Raw genomic sequence first — 25,183 nt, 5'->3', positions numbered from 1 at the left:
CAAGAACCACCTTGGGTTAAAATCAAATAATCTTTAATAAAAAATAAATTAAGATTTGGAGGGGGGGAATGAAGGGGACAAAACTAATGGGCATACATTCAGCTTTATCATAGACATTTCTCTCTATATAAAATATATAGATTTATATTTATATATATAATCTGAGCACTCTGTAGGAACCGTGCCTCATTTTCATAACCAGATTTTCGGTCCAGCTGCTGCATCCTTTTATGTTGTAGCACATCCGAGTGAAAAGGGAAGTTTTAATGGCTGGATCTCAAAATTTAGAACAATTAACCAGCGAAACTGCTTGCCACCAGAAGTTGTGAATGCTTCAACACTGGAGGTTCTTTAGAAGAGATTGGACAACCATTTGGTCTGAAATGGGATAGGCTTTCCTGCCTAAGCAGGGGGTTGGACTAGAAGACCTCCAAGGCCCCTTCCAACTCTGTTATTATAGTCTGTTCTAAATTTAAGGACTTGCTGGATTTAGCTGCCCTGTAGGAAAAGGGCTGCTTCCTTTCTTAAAAAGACACAGAAAAGGAAGGGGGGGGAATATCCGTTGTGGGTGATGAAAATGTAACACAACATATCCTCTTTGTAACTTTTCCTTTGATAAATGCTGTCATTTGTTTTATGTCCTTTCTGGTGGGGGGGTGGGGGTGGACCCTCCCTCAACCGGATCCTTTCTGGGGGTCTTTTCGTCTTCTCTTTTTCCTGAATCTTTGGTGAAAAGGCCTTTGGTGTGTCCAGGAGGTAAAAACCAGCAGCAAGAATATAACAGACATCCGAAGCCTCCAATCCTCTGAAGCTCCATGTGCCACAGCCGGGGGGAGTTCCAAGGTCCATGAGCCAATCCGTGCCTCATTGCTCTGCACTCTTCCCTGCCGCGGCAGAGGCACCAGTGCAAAAGCTGGGGGGCTGAGGCTATGCCCCCCCCCCAAAAAGATTGGAGACATGCTGGTGGGTCAGCCGGGGTTCGAGTCTTCCTGGGCCTTGGGGGCTCCTTTCCCAGCCTAGCCCTCCCTCCGCCCTCTTCCCCCATTCGAGCAAAGGGGGGGGCAGGAGTCAGACCCCTTGGCCTGAATCCCCCCGATGCTACCGGCTGGGGTCCCCCACATGCCGCCTCTCCAAGGCGTGTGAGCAGGAGACACAGCAAGCAGATTGGTAGTACGAATACACACACAGACGCGCTTGCACAATCACCGCACAGTTGGGGTACTTGTCCCGGCAGGTCGCATCTACGGGAGGGAAAAGGGGAGAAAAAGAGGTGGGGGAGAGGTTTGAGGCCCCCAGTGGACAGGAGAACAATTCAAACACGGAGGAAAATAAACGAAGGGGAGGGGGTCTTTCTCCCTTTCCCCCCAATAAAGAGCAGAGACAACCCCCCCTCCCCCCGTTTGCTCTGCCGTCTTTCTCACCCCACTTTCCTTGGGGGGGGCGGAGGAATTGGGGAGGGGGCTTACCAAGCGAGCGAAGACAGGGGTGGCTGTTGCAAGGACGCTTGGTGGCAGGTTTGAGGTGGAGGGGGCAGCCAGCGCTCAAGGTCTTATTCTGCGTCAGGCACTGGACTTCTCTCGCCTGGAGGCCCCCCATGCAGGACCTGGAGCACTGCGGGGGCAAAAGGAAACATTGGGGGGGAGGGGGTCAAAGCCCCTCCCCCCTCCCGAGTTCTGCACCCCTCATTGATTATAAATTCGGAGTGATATTAACACAAATCAAACTTGGAGCTCCGTGACACTTTTCCCGATTTGGGGGAGCCTCTCTGGGTGGAGAGGGGTGTGTGGGTAGCTTGGCATGGAAGAGGTTTTGTATCCCCCCACCCCACAAAACAAGCCTGACCCCCCTACTAAAACAATAGAACTAAAAAGGAGAAAAAAGACTGGACAGAAAGAATACAGAAATTACAAGAAGAAGAAAATGCTAGGCGAATGGGTGGAGAGAAGAGAATATAAGAGAAGTTTCCTGTGAAACTAAGAGAAAACGGTTGAAAGAAGGAAAGAAGGAAAAGGATTTAACAGCAGAATAGAACGAAATTCAGTAAATATAGCCAGTGGTATATATAAGCCAATATGATGGGAGGGAAATAGATACTAATACTAATAATTGTGGATCATTAACTAAGTGAAATGTTTACTGTATAAAATTAAATCTGAGGATATATGTTATTGATGGTAAAACAGAATAATAGATGGAAATGATACGTGAAATTTGAATAACTTGGAGAGGCAGTGATAATGATATTCTTTATCTCTTAAGAAGAAATTAAAGTTAAGCTGGAAAATAGGGAATGAAAACAAGAGGACTGAAATGTGAAATGAAAATAGGATGTAAAATGAACTATGCGTAACAGAAGGTGTAAAAGGGGGGAAACCGAGACAACACTTTGTTTATAAAAGAAGTCAAAATATGCAATAAAAAAGCCTGCCCCCCCCCTCACTCACTGGGCTCCAGGCGGTGGAAAACCAGCGGGCCTTGCAGTCCGTCCCCACGCAGGGCTGGAGAGGAGGGGGCTTCTCCAAGTGGGCGCACTCTGCGGCCTCCGTCACGCTGAACTGCATTCCCTCTTTGCCGACACAGATGATGTCGCGTTTCTGGGTCCCATAGCCACACTCGACCGAGCACTGGGGAAAGAGGGCAGGAGTCACTGAGGGGCAGAAAAGAGTGGGGGTCCCTGGGAGGGGGGGCGAGAGCAGCCCTGCCTGCAAAAAGACCGGGAGAGGCCGGAGAAACCCAGGAGAGCTCAGCCCGCCCTTACCAAGCTCCAGGGGCCCTTGTACCACCGAGTCACCCGTTGGCACGGTCCTCCGTCACAGGCCCTCAGGTCGGAGGGCTTGGGAGTGGCGCAGTCTTCGTCCGCCTGCCCGTCCGCGTTGCTGGAGAGGCAAACCACCGAGCGGCGTTGAATGCCGGTGCCGCAGTCAGCCGAGCACTGAAAGAGGATGGCAAGAATTTCAGGATTCGCTTTGGCTTTTACCTTGATTTTTTCCCCCGAATTTTCCGGCAGCCGCAGGAATCGAGCAGAGGAAGAGACGAAGAGAGCCGCGTCAAAAGGGGGGAAAGGATGTCCAAACCGGCTTCGGAAGGGTCTGAAAATTGGGGAGAAAAAGGGGTCGGCATTCTTCTTACTGTGTTGCTCCAGTCGCTGTAAAACCAGCTCCGCACACAAGGGCCCATGGTGCACGGCTCGCTGCTCTGGGGCCGGTGGTTGTCCGGACAGTCCGTGTCCCTCAAGAGCTCTCCGTGGTTACTGACACAGCGCACCTGGCGTGTCCGGTGGCCTGTGCCACAAAGGACCGAGCACTGGGGGGGAGGGGGGGAGAAAAGGAGCAGAGGGCCCAAAGCCACGGCATTAAAGGGGGGCAGTTCCCGCATTTCTTGCGGCCAGAGGCAGAGCCTGGCGATCCATTTAGTGTCCAGTTTGCACCGGAGACAAACAGCTGCAAAAGGTTATTTAGAGATTGGTGGTGATGGTTCTGGGGGTGGAATCCTGCCCTTGGGGAATAAAGACAGGTGGGCCTCAACTGACAACCACAATCCATGTTGCTAAGCAAGAAGTGTGTTAAGTGAGTCTTGCCCCACTTTACCACTTTTCTTGCTGCGGTTGTTAAGTGAATCACTGCGGCTGTTAAATGAGTCTCACACGGTGGTTGAGTGAATCTGCTTGTCAGAAGGCTGCTGGACACTGCAACCGTCGTAAATACGAGTCGGTTGCCAAGCATCCGAACTCTGATCACATAGGGGATGCTGCAATGGTCGTAAGTGTGAAAAGGGGTCATAAGTCCCTTTTTTGCATTGCTAACTTCAAACACTAATGGAGCGCTGTATGCCAAGGGCCGCCTGGGGAGATCTTCTCCTGGGTCCCTGGGGGAAAATGGGTGCCCTGCTCTGGGACACGGACTCAAACGCCCAGGACGGAGCCTGGGCACAGCAAAACCCGCAGTGACCCCCCTCCCACCAGCTCCCCCCACCCCCCCACCCCACCCCACGGCTGCCTCACCAAGCTCCAGTTGGACTGGACCTGCCAGTGGCTGCAGAAGTGCACTTGGCAGTCCCGGGTGGCCTCCGGCTTCTCCAGGCGGCTGCAGCGCTGGGGGTGCACCATGGTGGTGCGGTTGGCGTAGACCTGCCGGCAAAGGACCTGGCGGTGCTGGGTTCCAGGGCCGCAAGACCGGCTGCAGGCCGACCACTCGCCGGCCTCCCAGCTGAAACGGACAACCAGTGAAACGGGGAATTGCAAAACGCCACAATTATGATTGACAGTGTCGCACGTCTCAAATGTGGTTGCTATTGAATCGTTCCCTTGGGCCAGGGGATCAGCAACCTGCAGCCCCGGAGCCTCCTGTGGCTCCTCCATCCCCTCTGCTGCGGCTCCCTCTCGCTCAAAACGTGCCCCACAACCACCAATGCGCGACACCCACCGGCCGGCGATATTTTGAGCTTTTCTACCACAGGTAGGCCAACCATGGTTAAATCCGAGAAAATAAAAGTTTCAGAAGTAAACAGAACGTTTAATTCAACGCCATGGGCTTGTTTTGTGGCTGCTCAGGACGTAGTCAGGCAGGGGAAGAGTTTTCCTGTCTCCCGGCGTTTCCTTTTCTGCGGGAAACCGGTCCCAACGGCTCTTTGAGTGCTGAAGGTTGCTGACCCCCCCTGCCTTGGGCACCCAGCAGGTTAAGCAGCAGGGAAAACGATTCAGGACAAAATGCTTTCCACCACCACCACCCACCTCCATACCCCCCAGCCGCCCCCCCGGGAACAGATTCCGTGGCTCACAAATTCCAGCCAGGATGTAATCCGCTTTGCGCAGAAGGATAAAACCTCCGTAGGGAGGTGGAAACGTTTTCAGATCACCAGAGGCTGCAAAGTTAGATCCCACCCTGGTGCTCCAAGGTGGTCCCCAATCCCAAACCCTTGGCAGATCTCTTGGCCGTGGTCCCCACTGGACCGACTGGAGGGCGAGGGAGACGCCCTCCGCAACGCCCCCCCTGAATCTCTGGTGCTGGGCTCAGCCAGGGGAGAAGGGGAGGCGTGGGGAGGGGGCCGGGTCCTCCTTAAAGGTCCGGAGGGAGGGATTGGCGGCTTACAAGGCCGGACAGGGATCCGTGTTGCAGATCTCTTCCTCCACAAGCGGTTTGGGGATCTGGTGGCATTTTTCTTCCCCGACTTCCTCCTGGGAAGCGCGAGAGACGCAGCGGTAGACGGACTGCCAGAAGCCTGAAAGGAAAGGAAAACCATCACACTCACTGAGGGAGGTTGGGGTGGGTCAAAAAACACTCAAAGCAAAACGTTTGGGGGTCTCCGCAGCTCCTCGTCTCTCCCCACGGCTGACACAACAAGTACAGCGAGTTTGATTTTGGCCCTGAGTTTGGCACAGGCTCACCTTAAATGCCCCGTGGAAAATCCAGGCAAAATCATGGACTGTCCTCATAGTATTAGCCTCCTCCTTCCCTCCTCCTCCTCCTCCTCCTCCTCCTCTTCCTCTCCTCCTCCTCCTCTTCCTCTCTTCATCACGGTGTTATTCTCCAAAAGAGACCCCAGTAGCTCAGAGCAAATGCTGAACCTCCCTGCTCCGCAGCAGTCTACCTGCCTAGGAATTGGCTCACCTTTCCCGCAGGAGGCGGAGCATTCCGTGTTGCCGAACCGCCTCCAGGCAAAGTCCTGGCCGGGTTCGGAGGGGAGCCGGACGGGGGGTGGGGGAGGCGGCAGGGGTGGGACCCGGGCGCTGCGCTGCAGAGTCTCCAGGCTCCTCCGCGATTGGCTGGCTGGGGCAGGAGGGGGAGGGGCCTCAAGGGGGCTGCCCCACGAGCCAGAGGAAGGGGGCAGCTGGCCTGGGACAGGGCTCCGCCGGGGGGGCGAAGGCAGCTGACCTGCCCTGCCAGCTGGAGGCTCCACCGCGGCCGAAGCGCCTGGAAAGAGATGGGAGGATTCATTAGAGTGGCTTACAGGCGGTCCTTGGCTTACGACCACGATGGAGCCCAACATTTCTGTTGCTAAGCAAGACAGCTAAGTGAGTTTTGCCTCATTTTGCCCCAGTTCTTAAGCGAAACACCATGTTAGTAACGTGGTTGTTAAGTGAATCTGGCTTCCCCACTGTTTCTCAGACGGTCGCAAAAAGAGGACCACGTGACCCTGGAACACTGCAGTCGTTACAAATACGAGTCAGCTCCCAAGGGTCTGAATTCCGATCACGTGACCACTGGGAGGCTGCGCTGGTCGTAAGTGTGAAAAGTCACTTTTTCAGTGCTGTGGTAACTTCGAACAGTCACTAAGCAGATTAACAGCCTTGGAAGGGACCTTGCAGGTCATCTAGCCCAACCCCCTGCCCAGGCACCCTACATCTGCCTCTGCCTAGGATTGAACTCACGAACTCCTGGTGGTGAGGCGAGAGCTCCCCCTCCAGGCCACAGCAGCAGGTGCAAATTGGGGGCTACCTGTGTTAAGTTCTAACCCTCCCGTTGAAGAATTGCAGGACTGGAAGGAGCTCCCAGTGTGGGAAGACTTGAACACGGACCCGAAAAGGGGAAAGAAGCTGCTCACCAAACCCCTCCTGAAGCCGCCGGGCGTTGCGGTGGGAATCCTCCGGCTGAGCCAGCAAGAACTGGTAGGACACCCCTGGGTTGTCTTGCTGGAAGATCATCTGCGGGGGGCAAGGAAAGTGGCAGCTACTCACCCCGTCCTCTCCTCTATGCCCCCTTTCCCCCCAGAAAGTCCTGTGCCACAGAAACCCTCAAGCAGCCAAGGCCATCCGGAGTGCCCCCTCTACTCACATACAGCTCTACGGGCTTGGTGGTGGGTCCGTCGGCCGTCAGGAGCTCCCCCTCCTCCCGGTCACTGTAGACGAAGACGGTGCCCACTGCCTCATAGTGCCCGGGAGGGTTCACTGCCCAGTTTCCGTTGATGATGGATTTGCCGTTCTGGGTACGGAGGGCTAGGTGGGGGGGGGGGAGAAGGAGGGGTCTCGTGTCATTCCACAGCCAGCCCCGCTGACCCCGGACCCTCCTCCTGGCCAAGCTAGCCGGGCAATGCCAGGTAGATCTCAAGGGGGGAGGAGGAGAAAATGTCCTGGAGTAATTCCGTGTAAGCAAGGAGAATCCTCCGTCTTGGACCTACCCAGGTAGTTGGGGCTGCGGGACATTTCCCGGATTTGGATCTGGGTGGCCCCCGCCGGGATCTGCAGGATGCGGTGGTAGCCGATGGGGACGCTGGTCTCACTGTAGTTGCCCGACACCAGTTTGCAGGCGGTGTGGTCTCCTCCACACACCCCACACTTGTCCAGGGTGCGATTCGACCCCAAGATCCCATCACAGCCGGGGCTCTGGAAATAGATCCCTCTGAGGATCTCTAGCCCAGGGGATCCCCCGCCTCCCTCCCCAAAATGCCCTTCCGAGCAGCCCTCTGGGGAGTATTGGAAGGGACCCTGCGGGTCACCTAGTCCAGCCCCGCGCCCGGACGGCATGGCTCTGCATGCGGGGACCCCGTATCCTCTCCCCGGAAGCCGAGTGACTCACGAGGCATTGGCCGGCCACGCAGATGTCCTGGGACGAGGCCTCGCAGGGAGTGCCGTCCTGCACTTTCTCCGTGTGACGGACGTAGAAACGGTAGCCGAGGGGACGGCAGTTCAGCTCACAGCGCTGGGAGCCCCACACTAGGAAATGCCCAGGAAGATGGGAATCAGGATCCTCTGCCAACTGCATGCTCCCTCCCCCCCACCAAGAGAGACAGACAGACAGACAGACAGACACTCTTTTTCAATCCCTGGGTTGGGAAATACTGAATTGCAATCATGGGCACTCCCAGCACTCGCCAGTAGAGGGGGCCAGCACCACAACTACATTATCAGCCCTGAGATCTGGACAAGGAGGAGGGGGGGGTCCCTATTATGGGGAGGGGAGACAGGCTCGGAATTCGGGGAGTTGAAGCCCGCAAGTCATCCAAGGACCTTGGTGGTGCTAGAAGGGATGCTGTGTGTGTTTAAGCTCCTATGCAAGATTCTGCCTCTAATCCCCCCTCTCCCGGGGACGCAGCGCCTGAACTAAAGCTGCAAAACAGTACAGACAGAGAGAGAGAGAGAGGTCTTGTGGAACTCCCTGCCACCAGAAGCCAGAATAAGCCATGGAGGGAAGGGGGAGGGCCACCTTCTCCGGCTGAGCCGCCTCTCCCCAGCCCGGTGGTCGGAGACAGTTTAGAGAAGGTATCCGGATAAGCACTCACCCTCCGTGAAGGGCTCCCACTGGTAAAAACGGCCCATGAACTCCTGCTTGTTGTAGGCAGCGCACTGGATGGCACGGGGGTCTGGGTGGTCCACAGGGCACGGCTGCGGGAGAGGAAGGAAGACGAGATCGGGTTGAAGTTTCCCCTCCCTGCTTCTTCTCCTACACTTGGCCTGGGAATTCCCCCCTCTGGGTGTGGCTGGAAGTGTCCCACCCACCCTGAAGTGGGGACGCCCCCCCCAGTCACCCTGTCTGCCCTGTCCGGCATAAGGAGCTCCCGGGTATGAAGGGGCAGCGGCTGATGCCAATCCAAAAGGGATTTGGTTTTGAGGCATTGCCAGGAACTGGGACAAACGATTTTTCCCAGCTATTCCTCCCCGTCCTTGGGACTTTGGCATTGTGGGTCTCTTGTGTAAACACGGAAACCCTGTTGTTGTTCAGAACGCCGGATGCTCGGGAGATGCATCACCCAAAGGAGCAGGGAAATGTGGTCAAGGACAGGTCAGGGGTCCACTCCAAAGGCCTGGAGACCTTTCTCCCCTCCTGCAACACCGAAAGCTGGCCAAGAGGATCCTGGAAAAGCTGCAGCTTCCCAGGACGTGCCCAGAGGTGTGCAAGGAAAGAACGCACATTTTCCTGCTTCCGTTTTGTTTGCCCTTCACCCAGCAAAGGAACCTCCCTCCCCTTCAGCTGGCTGGATCTCCTCCCAGGGTGGAGGATTTGGAAAGAAAACTCCCAACCCTCATGCCACTAGTCCTCAAGGCCACCCATTCAGTGGAGGGGTCTCAACGTATCACTTGATTATTTTTCTTTCTATTATTTCCTTTTATTATCACCTTTGCTTGTTGGACGTGGCTGGGGAGGTTGGAAATGGCCCTTATGAGGCCCCCTCCCTGGTCATAAACACCTGCCCCAATGGGGAAGCCCGAGGGGCCGGCATAAGTCCCACAAGTGCCGTTGTAGCCTCAACTGGTCACTAAACGAGTGACTGCCTGCGTTCTGTCCCTGAAACCACCACTCGGCCCCATACACGGCTCCGTTCCCATGAGGCTTTTCTAGGGAAAAACACGAGGCTGTGCACCATGGGCTCACCTGTTGCCTGCAGGCTCTGAACTGCCTGCTCTCCCCCTCGCAGTGGAAGGTCTCGGTGCCGGGGGCATAGAGGTTCCACTGGGGGGTCTCTGCCTGCGGGCTCTGCCCCCCAGCGTGCAAGGGGACAGGGCTGCCCCGATGGAGCAGCCAGATGTCAGGCTCGGAGGGGCCACGGAGCCCAGGCTGGTCCACAAAGAGGTGGTGGGAGGGCCGGGGGCCACGGCCACCCCCCCGCGGCTGCGGCTGCCTCTGGTTCCGAGAACGAGCCCGGCTGTGGGGCAGGGGGGGATCGTGGCTGAGTCGGGGGGGACGCCCCGGTGTGGCCCGTGGGTTGGGGCCCCTTCCGCGCCCTTTGTCTTGGGAAGCAGAGATGCGGCTCTTGGGGACTGGGGGGGCCCGGCGCAGGTCTTTTGGGGCGTGTGGTGGAGGTCTTTGAGAAGAAGAGCCCCCAGCCCCCTCCGCAGCCACGGGGCTCCCACCGCCATAAGAGACGGAGGCAGAGTCTTCTTGGGGTCTTGGGGGGCCCCCTGGGATGTTGCCTCGGGACTCCTCCTCTGCAGAGGGGGGGCCCTGCTGGGGAGGGCTACTGGGGGCTGCTGAGTCCCCTTTCCCAGAAGGTCTGCTCTTCAGCCCCATGGCTGCCCCCATGGGGTCCTCAGTGGCTCCTGCCAGGCCCTCCAGCTGCTCTGCTCTGGGGGTCCAAGGCTTTTCACCCCAGGGCGGGGCTGAATTGGGCTGCTCCTCTTTGGCTGCCGGAAGGAGCGAGGAGGGGGCGGAGGAGGAGGGCGGGGTCTCCCCGGTCTTCTCTCCATGGTGACGCTTAAAACGGGGGGTGCCCTCTTCGGACAGCGCTTTGTGGAGAGGCAAGGCGAAGGGCACCCTGCCGTAGCCGTATTTGCCAGGCTTGATGGTCTCTCGAACTCGGGACCTGGAAGACACACGTTGGGAAAGATGACAATGTTGGAACAGAAGGACAAGATTGGGGGGGGGGGACACCCCATTTTCCCTGGGTGGGTTCCTCCCAAAAGCTAAGTCAATTGTGGTTGAGAAAAGCTTAGGAGATGATGGGGTGGGGTGGAGGGAGTGGCACCCCCTCTCAAGTGCCCAGGGGGGAGGGAAACTTTAGTGGGTCCCTCCCTGATTGTTGACACCCACCCACCCACAATTGGTCAAGACTCACCTCCAGTCTCCCTGGGAGTCCGGTAGCGGAGACGCTGCCCAGCTTCTTGGGGACTCCTCTTCCTGGCTCCAGCCCCCCTCTTGCCCCCCCTGTCTCTCCGGCTTGTACAAGGGGATCACTTTCTGGGCAGGGGTCCTGGAGCCCCCAGCAGTAGACGGCCTTTGAGGCCTGGGCTGGCTGGGGAGTCCCTCGCGGCCAAGGGGGGTTCCCCAAGATCGCGTGGCCTCGAAGAAGGGGTTGGAGTCCCTCGGAGGCTCGGAGCGGGAGGCGGGCACGGTTCCTTCCGCAGCTGCCCCGGCCTCCTGACGGACATGGCGGTTGGTGGAGCTGTGAGGGTTTCCCCTGTAGGCGGACGAGGCTGACCAGGAGTTACCATCCGAACGCAGAGGGAAAGCCGGCCAGCGTCCGGACGGGCGAGGCGGACGCTCCCCGAAGCGGGATCTCTGCTGCTGCTGCTGCTGCTGCTGCTGCTGCTGCTGAGCACCTGCTGGTCGTGGGGCCCCGTCCGTCCTCCCGGCCCAGGGGTCCCGCTGATAAGGGGACTGGCAGCTCCGGGTCCGTTCCAAGACCCCCAGGCCGCAGGGCTGCGAGCAAGAGGACCACGATCCCCAGCTGCCCCAAACGCCAGGAGCCCTGCTTCCCGCCGCCTCTTCCCCGGAGGTCTGCCTAGGAGTCCTTGGGGCAACCTGCGGGAAAGACAAAGATCTGCGGGAGTTTGGGCAACCCCGGGGTCAGCCTCGCACCTCCCTGCGAAAAACACTGCAAAACTCAGCAAATTCCCTGCTTTGCTCCTTCAGCCGCTTTTCATCCCTTGCTAGAATATGCATTTCACCCAGTTGCAACCTCTGCATAAAGTAACTCTTACCCAGAAACGCGGAAGTGAAGAAGGGGACGTCTAGATCACTCCATGGGCCAGATACGTTGCATTGGATCCAGCCCAAAGTTTGAGGATGCCCATTCCAGATTCAGAGGCAATTGTCTTCTTCGTCATATGCACAGACGTTCCCCACAGAAATTCCCCTCGTGGGGTCTTTGCGAAAGAATCCCATTTCTGCTCAGCTGCCTTTCACCAGCTGCAGCACTCCCCCCTCCCCCAAACACTTATTGAGCCTTGAGGGCTAGAAACTTAGGATATTTTAAACCCAGAGGCTTAAATGGATCCTTGAAAAACTTGCCTCCATTCTCTCTGCCTTCCCAGCAAGAGTCCTACCAAGGGGGCCTGGGGACCCCTTTCTCCTCCTCCCCCCCCCTCCGTTCTCCTCCCCCTTTCTCTTCTGCTCCTAGGTGTCCAGGAGGCTTCCCAGCTGCTGGCCTTTGGGTCAGCAGCCGATGATGTCAGAGGCCCACCAGGAAGAGGAGGGGAACGAAAAGGGCACATTTTTCAGCCATAAAAGGAAACAATTAATAAAATGAAGGTGATTTTGTTAAGCCGTCCAGCCAGGGAGAGGTTTGAGTGGATGAGCAGTAAACACAAAAAGTGCCATTGGTTCAAAGAGGGGGGGGGGGTGTCAGAGAATTATTTTTATTTCTTCTTATTCCTTCCTTCCTTCCTTTCCATCCACATCTCCCTCCTGTCTCTCTTTCTCTGTTTCTTTCTTTCACTTTTTCTTTCTTTTCTCTCTCTCTCTCTTTCCCTTCCTTCCTTCCTTCCTTCCCTTACTTTTCATGCTGGCTGGGGAATTCTAGGAGTTGAAGTCTTTAATTTGCCACCCACGACCAAAACTCAGGGTTTTTTTGCAGGAGGAATGGAGAAGCAGGAAGGGCCGATAGAGACTGTCTCCCAGCGAGGGTTTTAAGGGTGATGCTACTTGTAAAAAGGCAGTAAATCTTTTTAATTCTGCTCCCCTCCAAGGCAGGGAGTTCCAATTTCCCCTTAGGAGTTGTTGTTGGGTTTCAACTGCCTAAGGCCAGTCTCGCTTGTAAAGCAAGAGAGTTTCACAGTTCTGAGTGATGTGTTTTAAAAAGACAAAGCTCTTTAAATGAGGAAGGGTGAGAGTGAGAATCAGGGGATATTTAGAATATCCTTTGCAGGGGAGGAGGAGGGGGGATATTTCTTGGCTTTTTAAAAGATACAGTTAATCCACAGGATAAAAAACCCAAATTGCAAACTCTTTTGTCATCTTCTCAGTCAAATAAACGCTGAGGCATAAAAAGGTACGCAGAGAAGTAAAATAGAAACTTTTAAATCAACCTGAAGACCTTTTCCATCCCTCTAATCCCTCCTTTTTATTCCCTAAACCATCAAAACTCCCATATTTATTTTCACCAAATATGGCACGGAGCTAATGCAAACAGTCCCTGTTTAGCCACTGCTTCGTTTCGTGACCGTTCACAGTTACGACAGTGCCGAAAAACCCACTTTGCATCCTCATTTTTGAGCTATGGAGGGCAAATTGATTTCTTCAGGTCTCTAGTCCTCAAGCACAGATAATAGACGCAGTGGCTACCAGAGGCTGCAGCCCTTTCTGGCAAGAAACAGATTTCATCCCTTTGCAAAGGGATGGGAATAACAGAGCTGGAAGGGACCTTGGAGGTCTTCTAGTCCAACCCCCTGCTTAGGCAGGAAACCCTACACCACTCCAGACAAATGGTTATCCAATCTCTTCTTTAAAAGTGCTGGAGCATTCACACTTTCTGGGGAGTTTCAGGGCTGGTGTATGAAATCGAGGGAGGCCACAGGGAACCCCCTTTTGATGGAGCCCAGACGAGGGGAGGCCTCCCCGAACGGACAACACGGGGCAGGCGGTGCTTCCTCCCTGGGAAAATGCACACAACACACACACGCACACAACACACCGAGCTCCCTCTGGGCTTCTCGGCCAGCGGATGAGTAAGCCTCTTGGCCGACAATGACTCACCTTCTCGGAGGCCAGGCTCAATGCCACCAGGGAGAACGTCAGCGAGAAGCCGGCCAAGCAAAACCTCGAAAGAAAAACAGAGCGGGGATTGAATCCCTCCAGGCTGCCTCTGCTGGAAGCCATCGCATTTTTTGTGGGGGGAAAGGCAGCTGCGCCAGGCGAAGAACTTGGTGGCCAAATGGTACGCAACACGGCCGCATCCCTAGGCCTGCAGGATGCCCCAGGAGCAAAGCATGATGGGAATATCTCTGCCCAGGCATCTTTTCCCCGGCAGCTGCTTCTCTGAAACAGATTCTCTCCGGCATCCCTCTGGGTTTCAGCCCATCTTGAGGAGGGGTCTCCAAGTGTGGCCCCTTTTAAGACGGGTGGCCTTCAAATCCCACCCGGTGGGGGGATAACAATGCCAGCAGAGCTTGTGACACCAGGGTGTCAGAACTGGCACCAAATCTAGCAGGCACTTGTCACCCCAAGACCTTGGAATGGAGCACAAGGGAGCAGAATATTTCTGCAGACCCTTCCCTTGTATTCTTGGCTTTTCTTTCCAGGGGGGATGGGATGATGGGAGCGATCCGGGGACTTCGGCCACTGGCCAGGTCAAGTGAGCCCCCTCCCCACATCTCCCAGCTGTGGAATCTCTACCTGTCGTAGCAGAGATGGGGAAACGGTTACCTGAACTTTCCAGAAAGAGGAAGTGCAGAAAATCTAATTCTCCTTCTCGGTTTTTAGCGATGGAAAAGTTGTGGGATGAACCGATCGTGTTTTACAATGAGCCCATCAAAGCCAAAATGTTTTTTTTCATCCCTCTTAAATTTCCCCTAGAGATGCAAAATCGCTCAACCAGGGTACAAAGGAAGGGCTACAAAGCAAGCGTCTAGTCCTCATGAGGGCAATAAGCATGCATGTGAAGAATAAGAGGGTCAACAGTTTTGAGAGTCACCCCCCTCAAGCCCACCTTCGGCACCCCGGATGTTCTCCCCAGTCTTACCTCCCAAAGCAGCTCTGGCCCGCTGCTCCCATTGCCTCTCTGGCTGCGTCTTGGCGTGGGAAGGGAGAGGCCGCCTCCTTGGGTTAAGGCTTGCCCTGCCCACCCATCTCTTCTGGGGGTGGGGAGGAGACCCCCCCTTTCAGGAACCACCTTTCCAATCCCCTAAAAGAGCAATAAAGTTGAAGGCGTAAAAAGAGATGGCAGAGAGCTAAAAGCCAACACCGGAACCTGTAAAATGCTTTAAATATTGACTTACAATTCTGCAAAAAAAGGGAAGGATGGGGGGGGGGCAAATTTGACCAACGGATTAGGAGTGTGTGTTTGAGGAGGGGGGGTTCCTTTCTCTTAAAGCTTTTGAACTTTTCTTCAACTTTCAACCTTGCGCTGACCTTCCGAAAGGAAGAATCGTGACTCACCCGGAGATGGGAGGAAGCAAAGCGGAAATTAAGACATTTCTCAAAGACTCAAAAGAGAACCCAGAGGTGCCGGGGGGGGGGGGGGCACTCCGCCAGGAAAACACCAGAGCCCAATCTGGGGCCTTCTGCCACGTGACACCCCCACAGAATGACCTCCTGCAAAAGTTTGCCAATTCCCTTTTGGTCTCCAGAAACTCCAAGTGGGCCCATGATCCCCCGGCCCATTGCCGACCAGTTCTTCTGCCCAGTTCCCACCCCGCTGCCCTTTGTGGTGACTTCGAGGCTGCCCACCCCTCAGGCTGGCTGGGGAATTAAATCTGCCATCGTGTGTTTGTACGAGACAGATTCATGGATGGCCTTGTATAAATGGGCACCCAGCACTCCTTCACATGGAGAAGGGTAAAGTTTTCTTCCACCCTTTAAATAATAATAATAATAACAAGTGCCCCACACATACACCAACCAGTTTCTAGTTTCTCTTTCAATTCTCTTCCTTTTCTTCCCCGCCAGAGTCGTAAAATATGACACCGCAATTCGGAGGGTTAAGGGTCAGGGGTCAGGGTTGCCATGGCCACCTAACTGCAAAGTTTGGTCTCCCAGGCCTTTGTTTGTCCAGGCCGCTTTCTAATCTGTCTGGCGGTATTTTTATCCCGCTGGGAACCATGCAGAGTTTTCTTATGTTGCCCAGGATCGGATGTCCAGGCCAAAGATACCAGCCCCGCATTCCTTGTTTATCTTTCCAGCAACAGCCCAGACCAGAGGGCAGGCTTCCAAACGGCGCCCTGGTTTGGAGGCGTGTGGGAAAGGGGGCTGTGAGGGGGTCCTGAGATGACCCTCAGGCCCAGACCCTTTTCTGCCATCTCCCTGGTGCCCCACTGCTCGCCCCAGGCAGGAACCCCTCATAGTCCACCGGCCGGGTGCTGACTGACAGGGGTGCCCTCAGGGGGGAGGTTTTTTCCTCCCAGAATTTACAGCAAGGGAATTTAGGGGGCGCAGGTGGATGGAGAGAAACCCCCATATTATTTGGAGCCAATTCCAGGGAACGCAGCACAACAAGGCCAATATTTTGAGACCCACACGTGCACCGATCCAGGAATGCATTGCAGAACGGACTGGATCTGGGCAAAGGAGAGGAATTGAAGCAACCCTGGGAAAGTAATTTAAGGAAGGAAAAACGAAAAGGAGAAACGAAAGTTCTGACTGGAGATGAAATCATTGCAAAGCGATTGTGTAAAAGAGGAGCAAGATTTAGATCTGGCTCAGGAGAAAATCCGCAGCTCAGTTTGGGTGCCTGATATATATGCACATCAGCAAAGAGGTAAAAATGAAGGGACGAAGGGATGAGATTCATTATCTCTCTCTTTCTCTCTCTGTCTCTCTCCCCCTGTCTCTTCTAGGATTTTCCCAAAACAAAGCGAGGGCCACTCCTGGCTGAAGGATGCCAACCAGGAGAATGGAGGATGGGTGCAGGCCTATCTTGGCCCATCCTCAAGAGACAGGCAGCCTGCGTTCACAGGACCAAGTTTGCCTCTCTTTGGCCAAGTAAAAAAAAATGCAGTGTTTTATTTAACTTGGTTTTCGTAACCAGGACCAGCTCTTGCAAGGCCGCCCAGGCAGGAGACCCCACAGGTCAGGCACAGTCCTCACAGCATCTGGGAACAGCTGGGAAGGCAGGGGAAGCCCACCATCCAGGGCAGGGGGAGACAAGCGGCAAGCAAAGGCTCCATCTCTGCCTCAGACCTGGCGACCCCACACACGCCCCAGGGCCTTTGACCCGCTTTTTGCCCCCACCTGTGTTCCCCCTTACAAGCCCCCCCGCCCCTCCATCACCACTCGGATTGCTGCGGTTGGGATTGCTGGCGAAGCGGTAGCAACCACAAAACGGACGGGCAGTTTCTGAGAACGCTGGGAAGGGGAAGGGAGGGGAGCGTGGGGGGGGGGGCTTCTCTCTTGCTGCTAAAAGTCAAAACAAACTACCAGCGGGTTGCAAACACAACTCCCGGCCCGGAGGCTTTGTGGTCCAGTGAGCATCTCCCGGCCTGCCTGCCTGCCTCCCTTCTTGGCTCCACTAATTCCACCCACCTCCCCCTCCTCTTACTTGACTATCAGCCAGAGGGGGAGGCGGGGAGGGGGACGCTGATCAAAACGAGCCCGCCTCCCTCTGCTTGGCCGGCGGCTTGGAAAGTTCGCCAGAGAAGTGGTGCTGGCTGGGCACGCGGCCGGAGAGAGAGCAAAGGAAGCGGCCACCGCCAAGGTTGCGCTCTCGGGGCCGGCGCAATTCCCTCTCCGGCCGGCCGGACAGCCAAGCTACCTCGCCTGAACCAGCGCCACCCTCCGCTCTTGGGCGAGGGAGGGGAGGGAGGGGTGGGGGGCTGGCAAGGCGAGTCTCCAGGCCGAGGTGCCAGCGCTCTTCCTCGCACGCACCGGCTGGCCCAAGGGGACGCCTGACCTGCGAAGACTGCCCTTCCCACCCGACGCACCACGTCGGAGCCTCCGGCCAGCAGGCTCTGGCCAACCTCGAGCAGCAGAGCAGGACTGGGGACCTGGGCAGAAAATGTGCTGAAGTCACGAAAAGTCTTGGGAGGAGCAGGGAAAGCGAAGGCCGTCCGGACGGAAGTCGCCTGGAGAACAGGCAGAAGATGCCAGCCGTTCCTTCAGCCATCCCTCAAAGCTCGGCAGGATTCGAATCTGCCTCCAAACCAGCGTGTCTCAATCAGACTAGAGTTGGAAGGGACCTTGGAGGTCTTCTAGCCCAGCCCCATGCACAAGCAGGAGATCCTACAATGAAGACAAATGACTGTCTCTTCTTCAAAGCCTCCAGTGATGGAGGTCTTCTGGTGGCAAGCTGTTCCACTGGTTAATTGTCCTCCTCACTGCTAGGAAATTCCTCCTTAATTCCCGGTTGCTTCTCTCCTTGATAAGTTTCCAACGGATTACTTTCTCAACCCTGGCAGTGTTAAGATGGGTGGATTTCCAGCCCCAGAATTCCCCAGCCGGCATGGATGCCTTGGAAGTAACGCAATGAAGTAAGAGGAGGCGTGGCTGGCTGGGGAATTCTGGGAGTTGAAGTCCACCCGTTTTGACACGGCCAAGGGCTGAGAAACGGGGGTTTTGAGCCCTCGCAGTCCCCTCCCCAACAGCCCTTGTCAAACAACTCAATCTCTATCCCACTGCGACTGCGACTCTTAGAACGGTGCCTTTATTAAGGCTTTTTATCCCAACTTAATTTTCCTGACAGTGAGAACAATAAACCAGTGCAACAACTCCAACATTGGAGGTTTTCCAGATGGGACTCGACAGATATTTGTCTGAAACGGTTGAGAGTTTCCTATTTGAGCACGGGTTGGACTAGAAGACCTCCAAGGTCCCTTCCCACTGCTATTCTGTTAATATTTTATTTTGTATATTGTACTGTCCACAAATAGCTGGTGCTTCATTTGAAGTTATATTTGTGCATCCGTGATTGGACGACCCCTGTATGCCATAAACGAAATAAATAAAAATGACAACCAAGACATCTGGGAAGACCCTCATTTAAGACCCTCTAAATATCCCACCAAAACACTGGAGAAAACAACTAAGAGGAACTGAAGTCCTTAATGCAGGAAGGGCTAAGGCTGGAAGGAGCCAGATCTAAACTCGGAAGGCTGATTTATCGCGAAATACTTTTTTAGAAACTCGTCAAACTAAGCGGAGGAACAAGACGGGAGAAGAGGAATGTGGCTGTGGGAAATCAAGTTACAACAAAGTTGGTTTTTGGGGAGGGTGGTTTGCTGGGCTGGATTTGCCTTGGGAAGGGGCCGGGAGGGAGGGAGGGAGGGAGGGAGGGGTGGGGGTGGGGGGATGACACAGGCTGAAGAGCCTCACCTTGCAAAAGGAAAAGAAAGAGAGAGAAAGACAGTTTTAGCGCACTTTGTAGAAGGAAAAACAAACTTCTAGTCCACATGCCTTGCAAGACGGCCATTTACTCCAGGTGACACTCACGGGGGGGGGGCAGAAATCGGAAAGGATCCCCCGAGGAATCCGGCTTTGGCCACTGGAATGTGCTGGCCTGGATAATCCCTGGTTGCACTCTGGCCACCGGTGGGGATGGAAGGACAGAGGTCCCCCTGGACTGCCCACCTGGCTCCGGAGAAGGATGGAGAGGCCCCCAGGACTTTCACTGGCCAGTCGGCCACGTCCGGCATCCTGGAAAGTTTCTGGAAGTCCACATGTGACCCTTTGCCAAGTTCAGTAGTTGCTGGATCCAGAACCAGATTCTCCATCCTGACCAGCTGTGACTTTCCAGGATTTGGGGAGGGGCCTTCCCCTGGGCCAAGGATCAAACGGAAACCCCTGCAAAGTTCTCCAAGGGACGGGGGGGGGGGCGGGGGGGGAAACCAAAACAGATTCCAGTCGTGGGTTCACAATCACAAGGAGTGGAGGAGCCTTCCTCCTCCTCCTCCTCCCCTCCTCCTCCCTCTCCTCTCCTTCCCATCCTCTCAACCTCTTCCTCCTCCCCCACCCCCTACAGCCCCTTCCCCATTTAGCTTGGACAAGAGAGAGGCTGACATTGCAACAGAAAACAGACATTCTGGAGATTTGGGGGCTGCATGACAGCCCCCACCCACCCCGCCCCCTCCTCTGCACTCCCACCCACCCCTTTTAAAACTGCACTCCTCCACACTTTTACAGCGTTCTTTGCACAAGGGAGACACACACACACACACACACACACACACACACACACAGATTTCAGCAAAGGCTTTGGAAGACATGACAAGAAGGCCTTGTTTGTAGCTAAGCATGAGGGGGGCGGAGGGGGGTGCAGGCTACAGGTAAGAGCCCGCGGTGGGTTGGGCACTAAAAGTCTCCCCCCACTCCAAAACCTTCAGGCTCATTTTTAAAGGAAGGGGAGGTTTCCTGCAAGGCTGTTCGCAACCTCTCGGTGGGGAGGGGGGTGGTCTTGATGACCCTCAGGGCAGCCCCCCCCCCCCAGGACTGCAAAAGAGCCCCAGCCACACATTCCTAACCTGGCCCACCCTCTGCAGCTGCGATCCAAGGGAAGTGGATGCTCCGTGCTTCTCGCGTGTCCAGAGAGGCCCTCCGAGGCCGGCCGAGAGCTGGCAGGACATCCATACTTCCCTGGAAGGGGGGGGGGTCAGTCAGGAGGTGCCGGCTCAGCTGACCTCCCCACAAAAGCCCACCGCCCATCGTCACCCGGGGAGAGGAAGCGAAGAAGGCAGCAGCGTCACCTCCAGGAATATGACCCTCCCCTCTGGATTGGGGAGGGGAGAGCTGTGGCCCCTCACCCCTCCACCTTTAAAGAGGAGGCACCTCTGCTTTGGAACTGGGGAGAAGGAAGGCCTGGCCAAGGCTGGCTCCCCTTGGCTTCCCCCCATCCCCTGGCCAGCCCACGAGGTTACTCCTGCCTTCCTGCTCCCTGGGATGACAGCTCCCATCATCCCCAGCACTAACACCGAGATGGCCTCCCAAGGCATCCAAAGGACGCCAGGGGGAAGATGGGCTTTAAATCCAGCCCCTGGGCGACTCTGGGAGATGCCACAGCTTCTGAGAAAACACCCGAAAAGCAGCGATCCCCACTGGGGGAGGGGGGCACCCCGAGGCCTCCTACCCAGGGCCAAGTACATCCACCCCCCAAAGTCCTCTGGATGGGGCCGGCTTCCACGTTTCCCATCCTGGGGCTGAAGGGAGGATCTGCCCCCTCCAACGGCACATTGCTCGGTGGTGAAGCAATGCCGGAGCAGTGCAAGGAATAACCCACCCGTCTCCCCAGAGCAAAGCGGAATGGGGAGGGCCCAGCGAAGACACCCTGCAGCAAGGGTGACCCCTCTGCTTCTCTGCACCCTGCAAAATGCCGTGGGGTGGGGGGGTGGGGGGGCACAACATACTCTTAACAGCTGCAGGGAAAGGAGGGGAGCAATTTCTTGCTGGCGCACATGGAGACTAAAACAATCTTGCTCGCCAAAAGATGAGTAATGGATTGTCCCGCACAAACACAGCCACAAAATTTGGGTCAAAATCGCCCCTGTTTGGCAGGCCGGCCTGCAGCTGCAAGATTTCATCCCGGAGACAAGCGTGGGAATGAGAGCAGCCCTTGGCCTGGCTGACCAGGGAGGATGGGACAGGGACCTTTAGGTGGCCACACAGGAAACCCCCCCCTCTTTTGGGAGGGGAGGCAGGTGAAGACAAACAACTGCCCCCCTTCCTTTCAAAGTGGCTCCTTCCAGTCTGGGCTGCTGCTTCTAAATCACCCCCCTCCCGCCCACCCCCCCAAGGATTCATCCCAAGCACCTGTGTGGCGTATTTAGGGAAGGGAAGAGGTGGGAGAGAAAACTTTCGGTTCCGGGGAGGGGGGAACATCCATTCCTTTTTTGGCCCCCCAGCTCTCAGGATCCTGTTGGAAAAGAAGAACTCCTCGGTGCAGGAATTGTGCAAATCCGTCTATCAACCCCCACAGGCAGTTGAGCATTTGCTAATGAAGCTCCCCCTCCCGTCCCCATGCAAGCAAAGGCCCCAGCAGTGGCATTGATGAATAGGGGATTTGAGTTCCTGAATTCCACCCCCCTCCTCAGAGCAGCCTAAACATCTCCCCTCCACCAAATAACGACAGCAAATAAAAATTATGCTGTCCAGCACGATGGGAGTTGAAGTCTGGGGCGTTTTTTAGGATGCCTGATTGGCAAAGCTGGTGCAGATCGTAAAATCAGGGAGCTACACAACTGTTCATATATGTACACATAAGAGAGGGAGGGAGGGATTCACACCGAACAAAGAATTTTGATTTGTGGTCAGATTTATTTTGGACATCAGGAGGAACTTCCTTAGTTGAATGGAAAAAAAAACTTTTTTTCACACAACTCCTGTTATTTTTGGTTATTTGTGCATTCACCATGGCTGCGCTCTAGGCGAGTCCTTGCCACCCATCTCCACAACAAACCTGAACCAAAAAAAAAAACGGGAACTCGAAAGCAGAAAAATAGCTTCAGGGGGCTGGGAGACCCCATAACCCACAACTCTTCTGCAACAGGCAAGGCAATTCTTTCCTCCTCAATAACAACTTCAAAAGTGGGGAAATTTGGGGGAGAGGTTGCAATAGAACCCTCCCTGAAATTTGGGGGTTGCAAAGACCCGGGTAAAATTCTCAAGCCACCCTTTTTTCAGCTGCCTCTTTCCAAAGTTAAACTTTTGGAAGCCAAAAACGTTTAGCTTTTCACCCAGTTCTTCCCTCCAGGTCCTCTGGCTGTTTTAAAAGTGTTTTAAAGGTTAGGGAAGAGTTGGGGTTTCATTTTAAGGCCTCCCCCTCCCCATTCTACACAGGCAAATCCTTCCCAGGGAAAGGGAAGGACAGCAAAGCTCCCTTCTCAGAGGCAGTCTACCTGAAAAGGAGCAGGGAAAGCACCTGGACCATGTACACTCCTGGGTTTGCTTTTTTTTGTGGGGGTGGAGGGAGAGGGATAATAAACCCCTTTCGAAGAGAAGACCCTCCCCCCATTAAAATAGCAGCCCTGACATTTTCCAACCTTGGGAGCATCTCCCCCTCCCTCCCTCCCTCTCACATTACAGGTCCTGAAAAGGAGCTGCAAAGACCAACACATACCTTAACCGCGGGCGCAGCCCCCCACCCCTCCACCCCGCAGAGGGGCCTTGCAGGAGGCAGCCCGGGTGTGTTGTGTGTGAATCCCTGCCTCGTGCTCCCCAGCCCAGCAAAAAAATATAAATAAAAAGCCTCTCAAAGTCCTTCCTCTCCCGGGTGGTCCACGGCCAGGCGCCTTCAAAGCCCAGGCGAAAGAATGGCCCATTGATGCGCGGCCAAAGGAGGGGCTCCGCCAACCGACACCCCCTGCACCGCCAGAGCCTCGCGGAATTTCAGGATGGGGCCCTGCTCCTTCAACATCCCCACCCCCCCCACCCCGCCAATCCCCCCCTTCTTTTTAGCCACTTTTCTTTTCTTTTGGCTTCTTCTACCAAGACCCCCATAAAGAAAGATAAGGGGGGAGGGAGGGAGGGGGGGAGGAGGGCGCCAGGTGAAAGTCCGGTGGAAATTTCCGGGGGGGGCGGCGGGGGGGTTGGCAGGATGTGGGCATCAGAATGGTGGCGGGGGGGGGCTGAAAAGCACAGGATGGGCAGAATATTCCGCTCTGAAAAAAACTTTTAAAAACTTGTTTTAAACTTGTTTCTAAACCTGCTCTCAGGGCAAAGAGGGGAGAGAATGAAGCTAAGCAGGGCAGAGCCTCTGAGCATCTACAGAGCGCAGCCCTGGTCCTTCACGCTTTGGGCAAAGGCGGGCGGGAAGGACCGGCGCGGATCTCTCTCACCTGTTCTTAGGATCGCCTGGCGTTTTGCCGGGCAGCCGCAGGCAGGCCGGTCATCCGTCTGGAGTGGCGAGAGAAGGGGGCGCCTTAGAGAGAAGAGGGTCCGCCCGGGTTCAGACGACCCAGGGCGCCTTGTCTCTGGGTTTGCCCGCCGCCAGATTCGGGGCTTCGCTCAGGCTCGCCCACATTGGGGAGGGGGCTTGGGGAGGGGGCCGCTGAAGAGGCCGGGCGGGGTGGGGCAGAAGTGGGTCTCCCCAAAGACGTCCCGGGCGGAGAGCGGGGCAAGGGACGGAGCTCCTCCAGCTGGGCTTTGTAGTCCAAGCGGCGCAGAGAGAGAGAGAAGCGGGGGAGGGAAGGAGGGAGGCGCCCCCTCCCCGACCGAGCCCCCTACCTGCCATCTCAGGTGCCCGGAGGGGAGAAGGTCCTTCCCGGCGGAGCCCGAAGTTCTCCCGGGCTGCAGCGCTTCCCTCCCGGCGGCCTCGGCCTGGCTCCCCCCGCCTCCTTTCAGGCCTCTCGACGCCCCCCCCTCCCCGAGGCTCCTCCTCCTCTGGCTGCCCCTGTCCCGCCCATCAGGCACGCGGGGGGGGGGCAGAGAGGGAGAGAAAGGAGACCCTCCCCCTCCCTCCTCCTCCACGTGGACCTGTGTCCCCCCCCTGCGCGTTCCCCGAGAGGAGCCAAAGTGGGGAGGGGGCTTCTGCCTTGCGCCATCCGCAGAGTTCTGGGTCGGCTGCCGTTTCCCATCCAGGGCAGGCAAAGGGACAGCGGAGCCCCCGGGAAGGAGCCTCCGAGTCCCTTCCAGGGCTGGGGAGAAGCCGAACCCAGCGGCTGGGGGGGGGGGGGGGGTGCCCTCAAAAGCAGCAGAAAAATTGGGAACCCCCCTCCTCAAAATTTCAGCCCTGTTTCCCCTCTGGATTGCAGGGCCCAAAGTGCAGAAGGACAAGGAAACTCCGACACCCGGGGAGACCTGAAACCAGCTTCCTCTTGGGGGGGGGGGGGCTGCAGCTTCCGATTACCAGAAGGATAAATATGTTAAGGGGACACCCCGTGTGTGTGTGTGTGTGTGTGTGTGTGTGTGTGTGTGTGTGTGGAATTAAACGTTCCTCAGTCTTACGCCTGCAGTTCCTCTCCTTCGGCCTTCTGCACCACAATTCCATGTTTCGGGAGCGCAGCTGAGTTTTGGCAAGGCAGACCCGTACTTGTGGGCAGGGAGGGACAAGGGGTGGATAAGCTTTGGGGTTGCTGGTGACCCACACATGGCCCCATAATTGCAAGGTTAAAAAAAGCCCCAGGACCTCAGTGGGCTGTGGGAGAAGCCGGGGCCCAAAAGGAACAGGTGGCTAAGGACGGAGGAAGGGAGGGAGGCCGATCAAAGCACATCTTCTGCCTTCTGGAAGTTGAAGAATAAGAATAAGAATAATATTTAGGAATACCTGGAGATCAAATTTAAAAGGAGAGAAACACCTGGAGAAGAGCAGAGGCCACAACAAGAGAGGATGAGGTGGCAGACGGAGGGAGGCAGCCTCTCATTGGCATATGAACCATCTTAGCAGACTTTTGATCACCCTTCTAGCTTCCTCAAGGCACAAAGTCTGCCACAAAACCCCAAATAAAGTCCTGATTGGTGACTGGGGCAAGTGGATGAGGCCTTTTCTGCCAGGAGTTTGGCCTCAGGGCAGAGGGGGGATGGGGAGGTCACCTGCACCCACCCACCCACCCGCCCTTCTCTCTCGCTTCAAGACCTGGCATGAAAAGAGGCCCAGAAAATTCCCTTCCCTCGGGGGTGGGTGACTCACGCCATCTCTATTTCCTTCGGATGGGAAGTCAGAAATGGGCTAAGATTAGGCTCCCGGGGACAAAGAGTATCGCTGGGTGGCATTTGCGCCAATTAAAGGCACAGCTGTATCTGACAGCTGGCTTGCCCCTTTGGCAGCTTCTGGAGCAGCTTCTGAACCCGTTCTGCCACCTGGGAGAAAGGAACGGCACTTTGCACATGCTCTGGTTCAGGGATTGGGATGCCAACCACCTTGTGAGGCTGACTAACCTCCAGGCCTTTGCGGAGTCGGCTGCGTGGGGAGTGCCAGGGACCGATCCATACCCACCTGCCTGCCAAACAGGTGCTTGGCC

General features: G+C 55.9%; 1 protein-coding gene across 4 annotated transcripts; it reads right to left on the bottom strand.

Annotated features, from left to right (window-relative positions):
- Positions 1-16: 16 nt before the first annotated feature.
- Positions 17-23,564, bottom strand: ADAMTSL4 (ADAMTS like 4). Of its 4 annotated transcripts, XM_081967975.1 has the most exons (20): positions 23,451-23,564; positions 23,063-23,120; positions 19,757-19,868; positions 14,329-14,490; positions 13,344-13,407; positions 10,486-11,171; positions 9,306-10,233; positions 8,215-8,317; positions 7,512-7,648; positions 7,114-7,318; positions 6,771-6,931; positions 6,541-6,640; positions 5,607-5,909; positions 5,088-5,217; positions 4,001-4,205; positions 3,130-3,303; positions 2,759-2,932; positions 2,445-2,624; positions 1,467-1,611; positions 17-1,241 (listed from the first exon to the last, which is right to left on the bottom strand). In XM_081967975.1, the coding sequence occupies exons 4-20, from the start codon at positions 14,358-14,360 to the stop codon at positions 1,099-1,101; spliced, it is 3,870 nt and encodes a 1,289-aa protein (XP_081824101.1). In that variant the 5' UTR covers positions 14,361-14,490; positions 19,757-19,868; positions 23,063-23,120; positions 23,451-23,564; the 3' UTR covers positions 17-1,098. The 4 variants fall into 4 exon arrangements, with proteins under 4 accessions (XP_081824101.1, XP_081824099.1, XP_081824102.1 ...); XM_081967973.1 differs by lacking the exon at positions 19,757-19,868; XM_081967976.1 differs by lacking the exons at positions 3,130-3,303; positions 19,757-19,868.
- Positions 23,565-25,183: the final 1,619 nt, after the last annotated feature.

This window comes from Natrix helvetica, assembly GCF_964273705.1.
Source record: "Natrix helvetica genome assembly, chromosome: 16".
Taxonomy (NCBI): domain Eukaryota; kingdom Metazoa; phylum Chordata; class Lepidosauria; order Squamata; family Natricidae; genus Natrix; species Natrix helvetica.
Note: the sequence above shows the minus strand (reverse complement) of the source record. Positions and strands in the feature narration are given on the sequence as shown.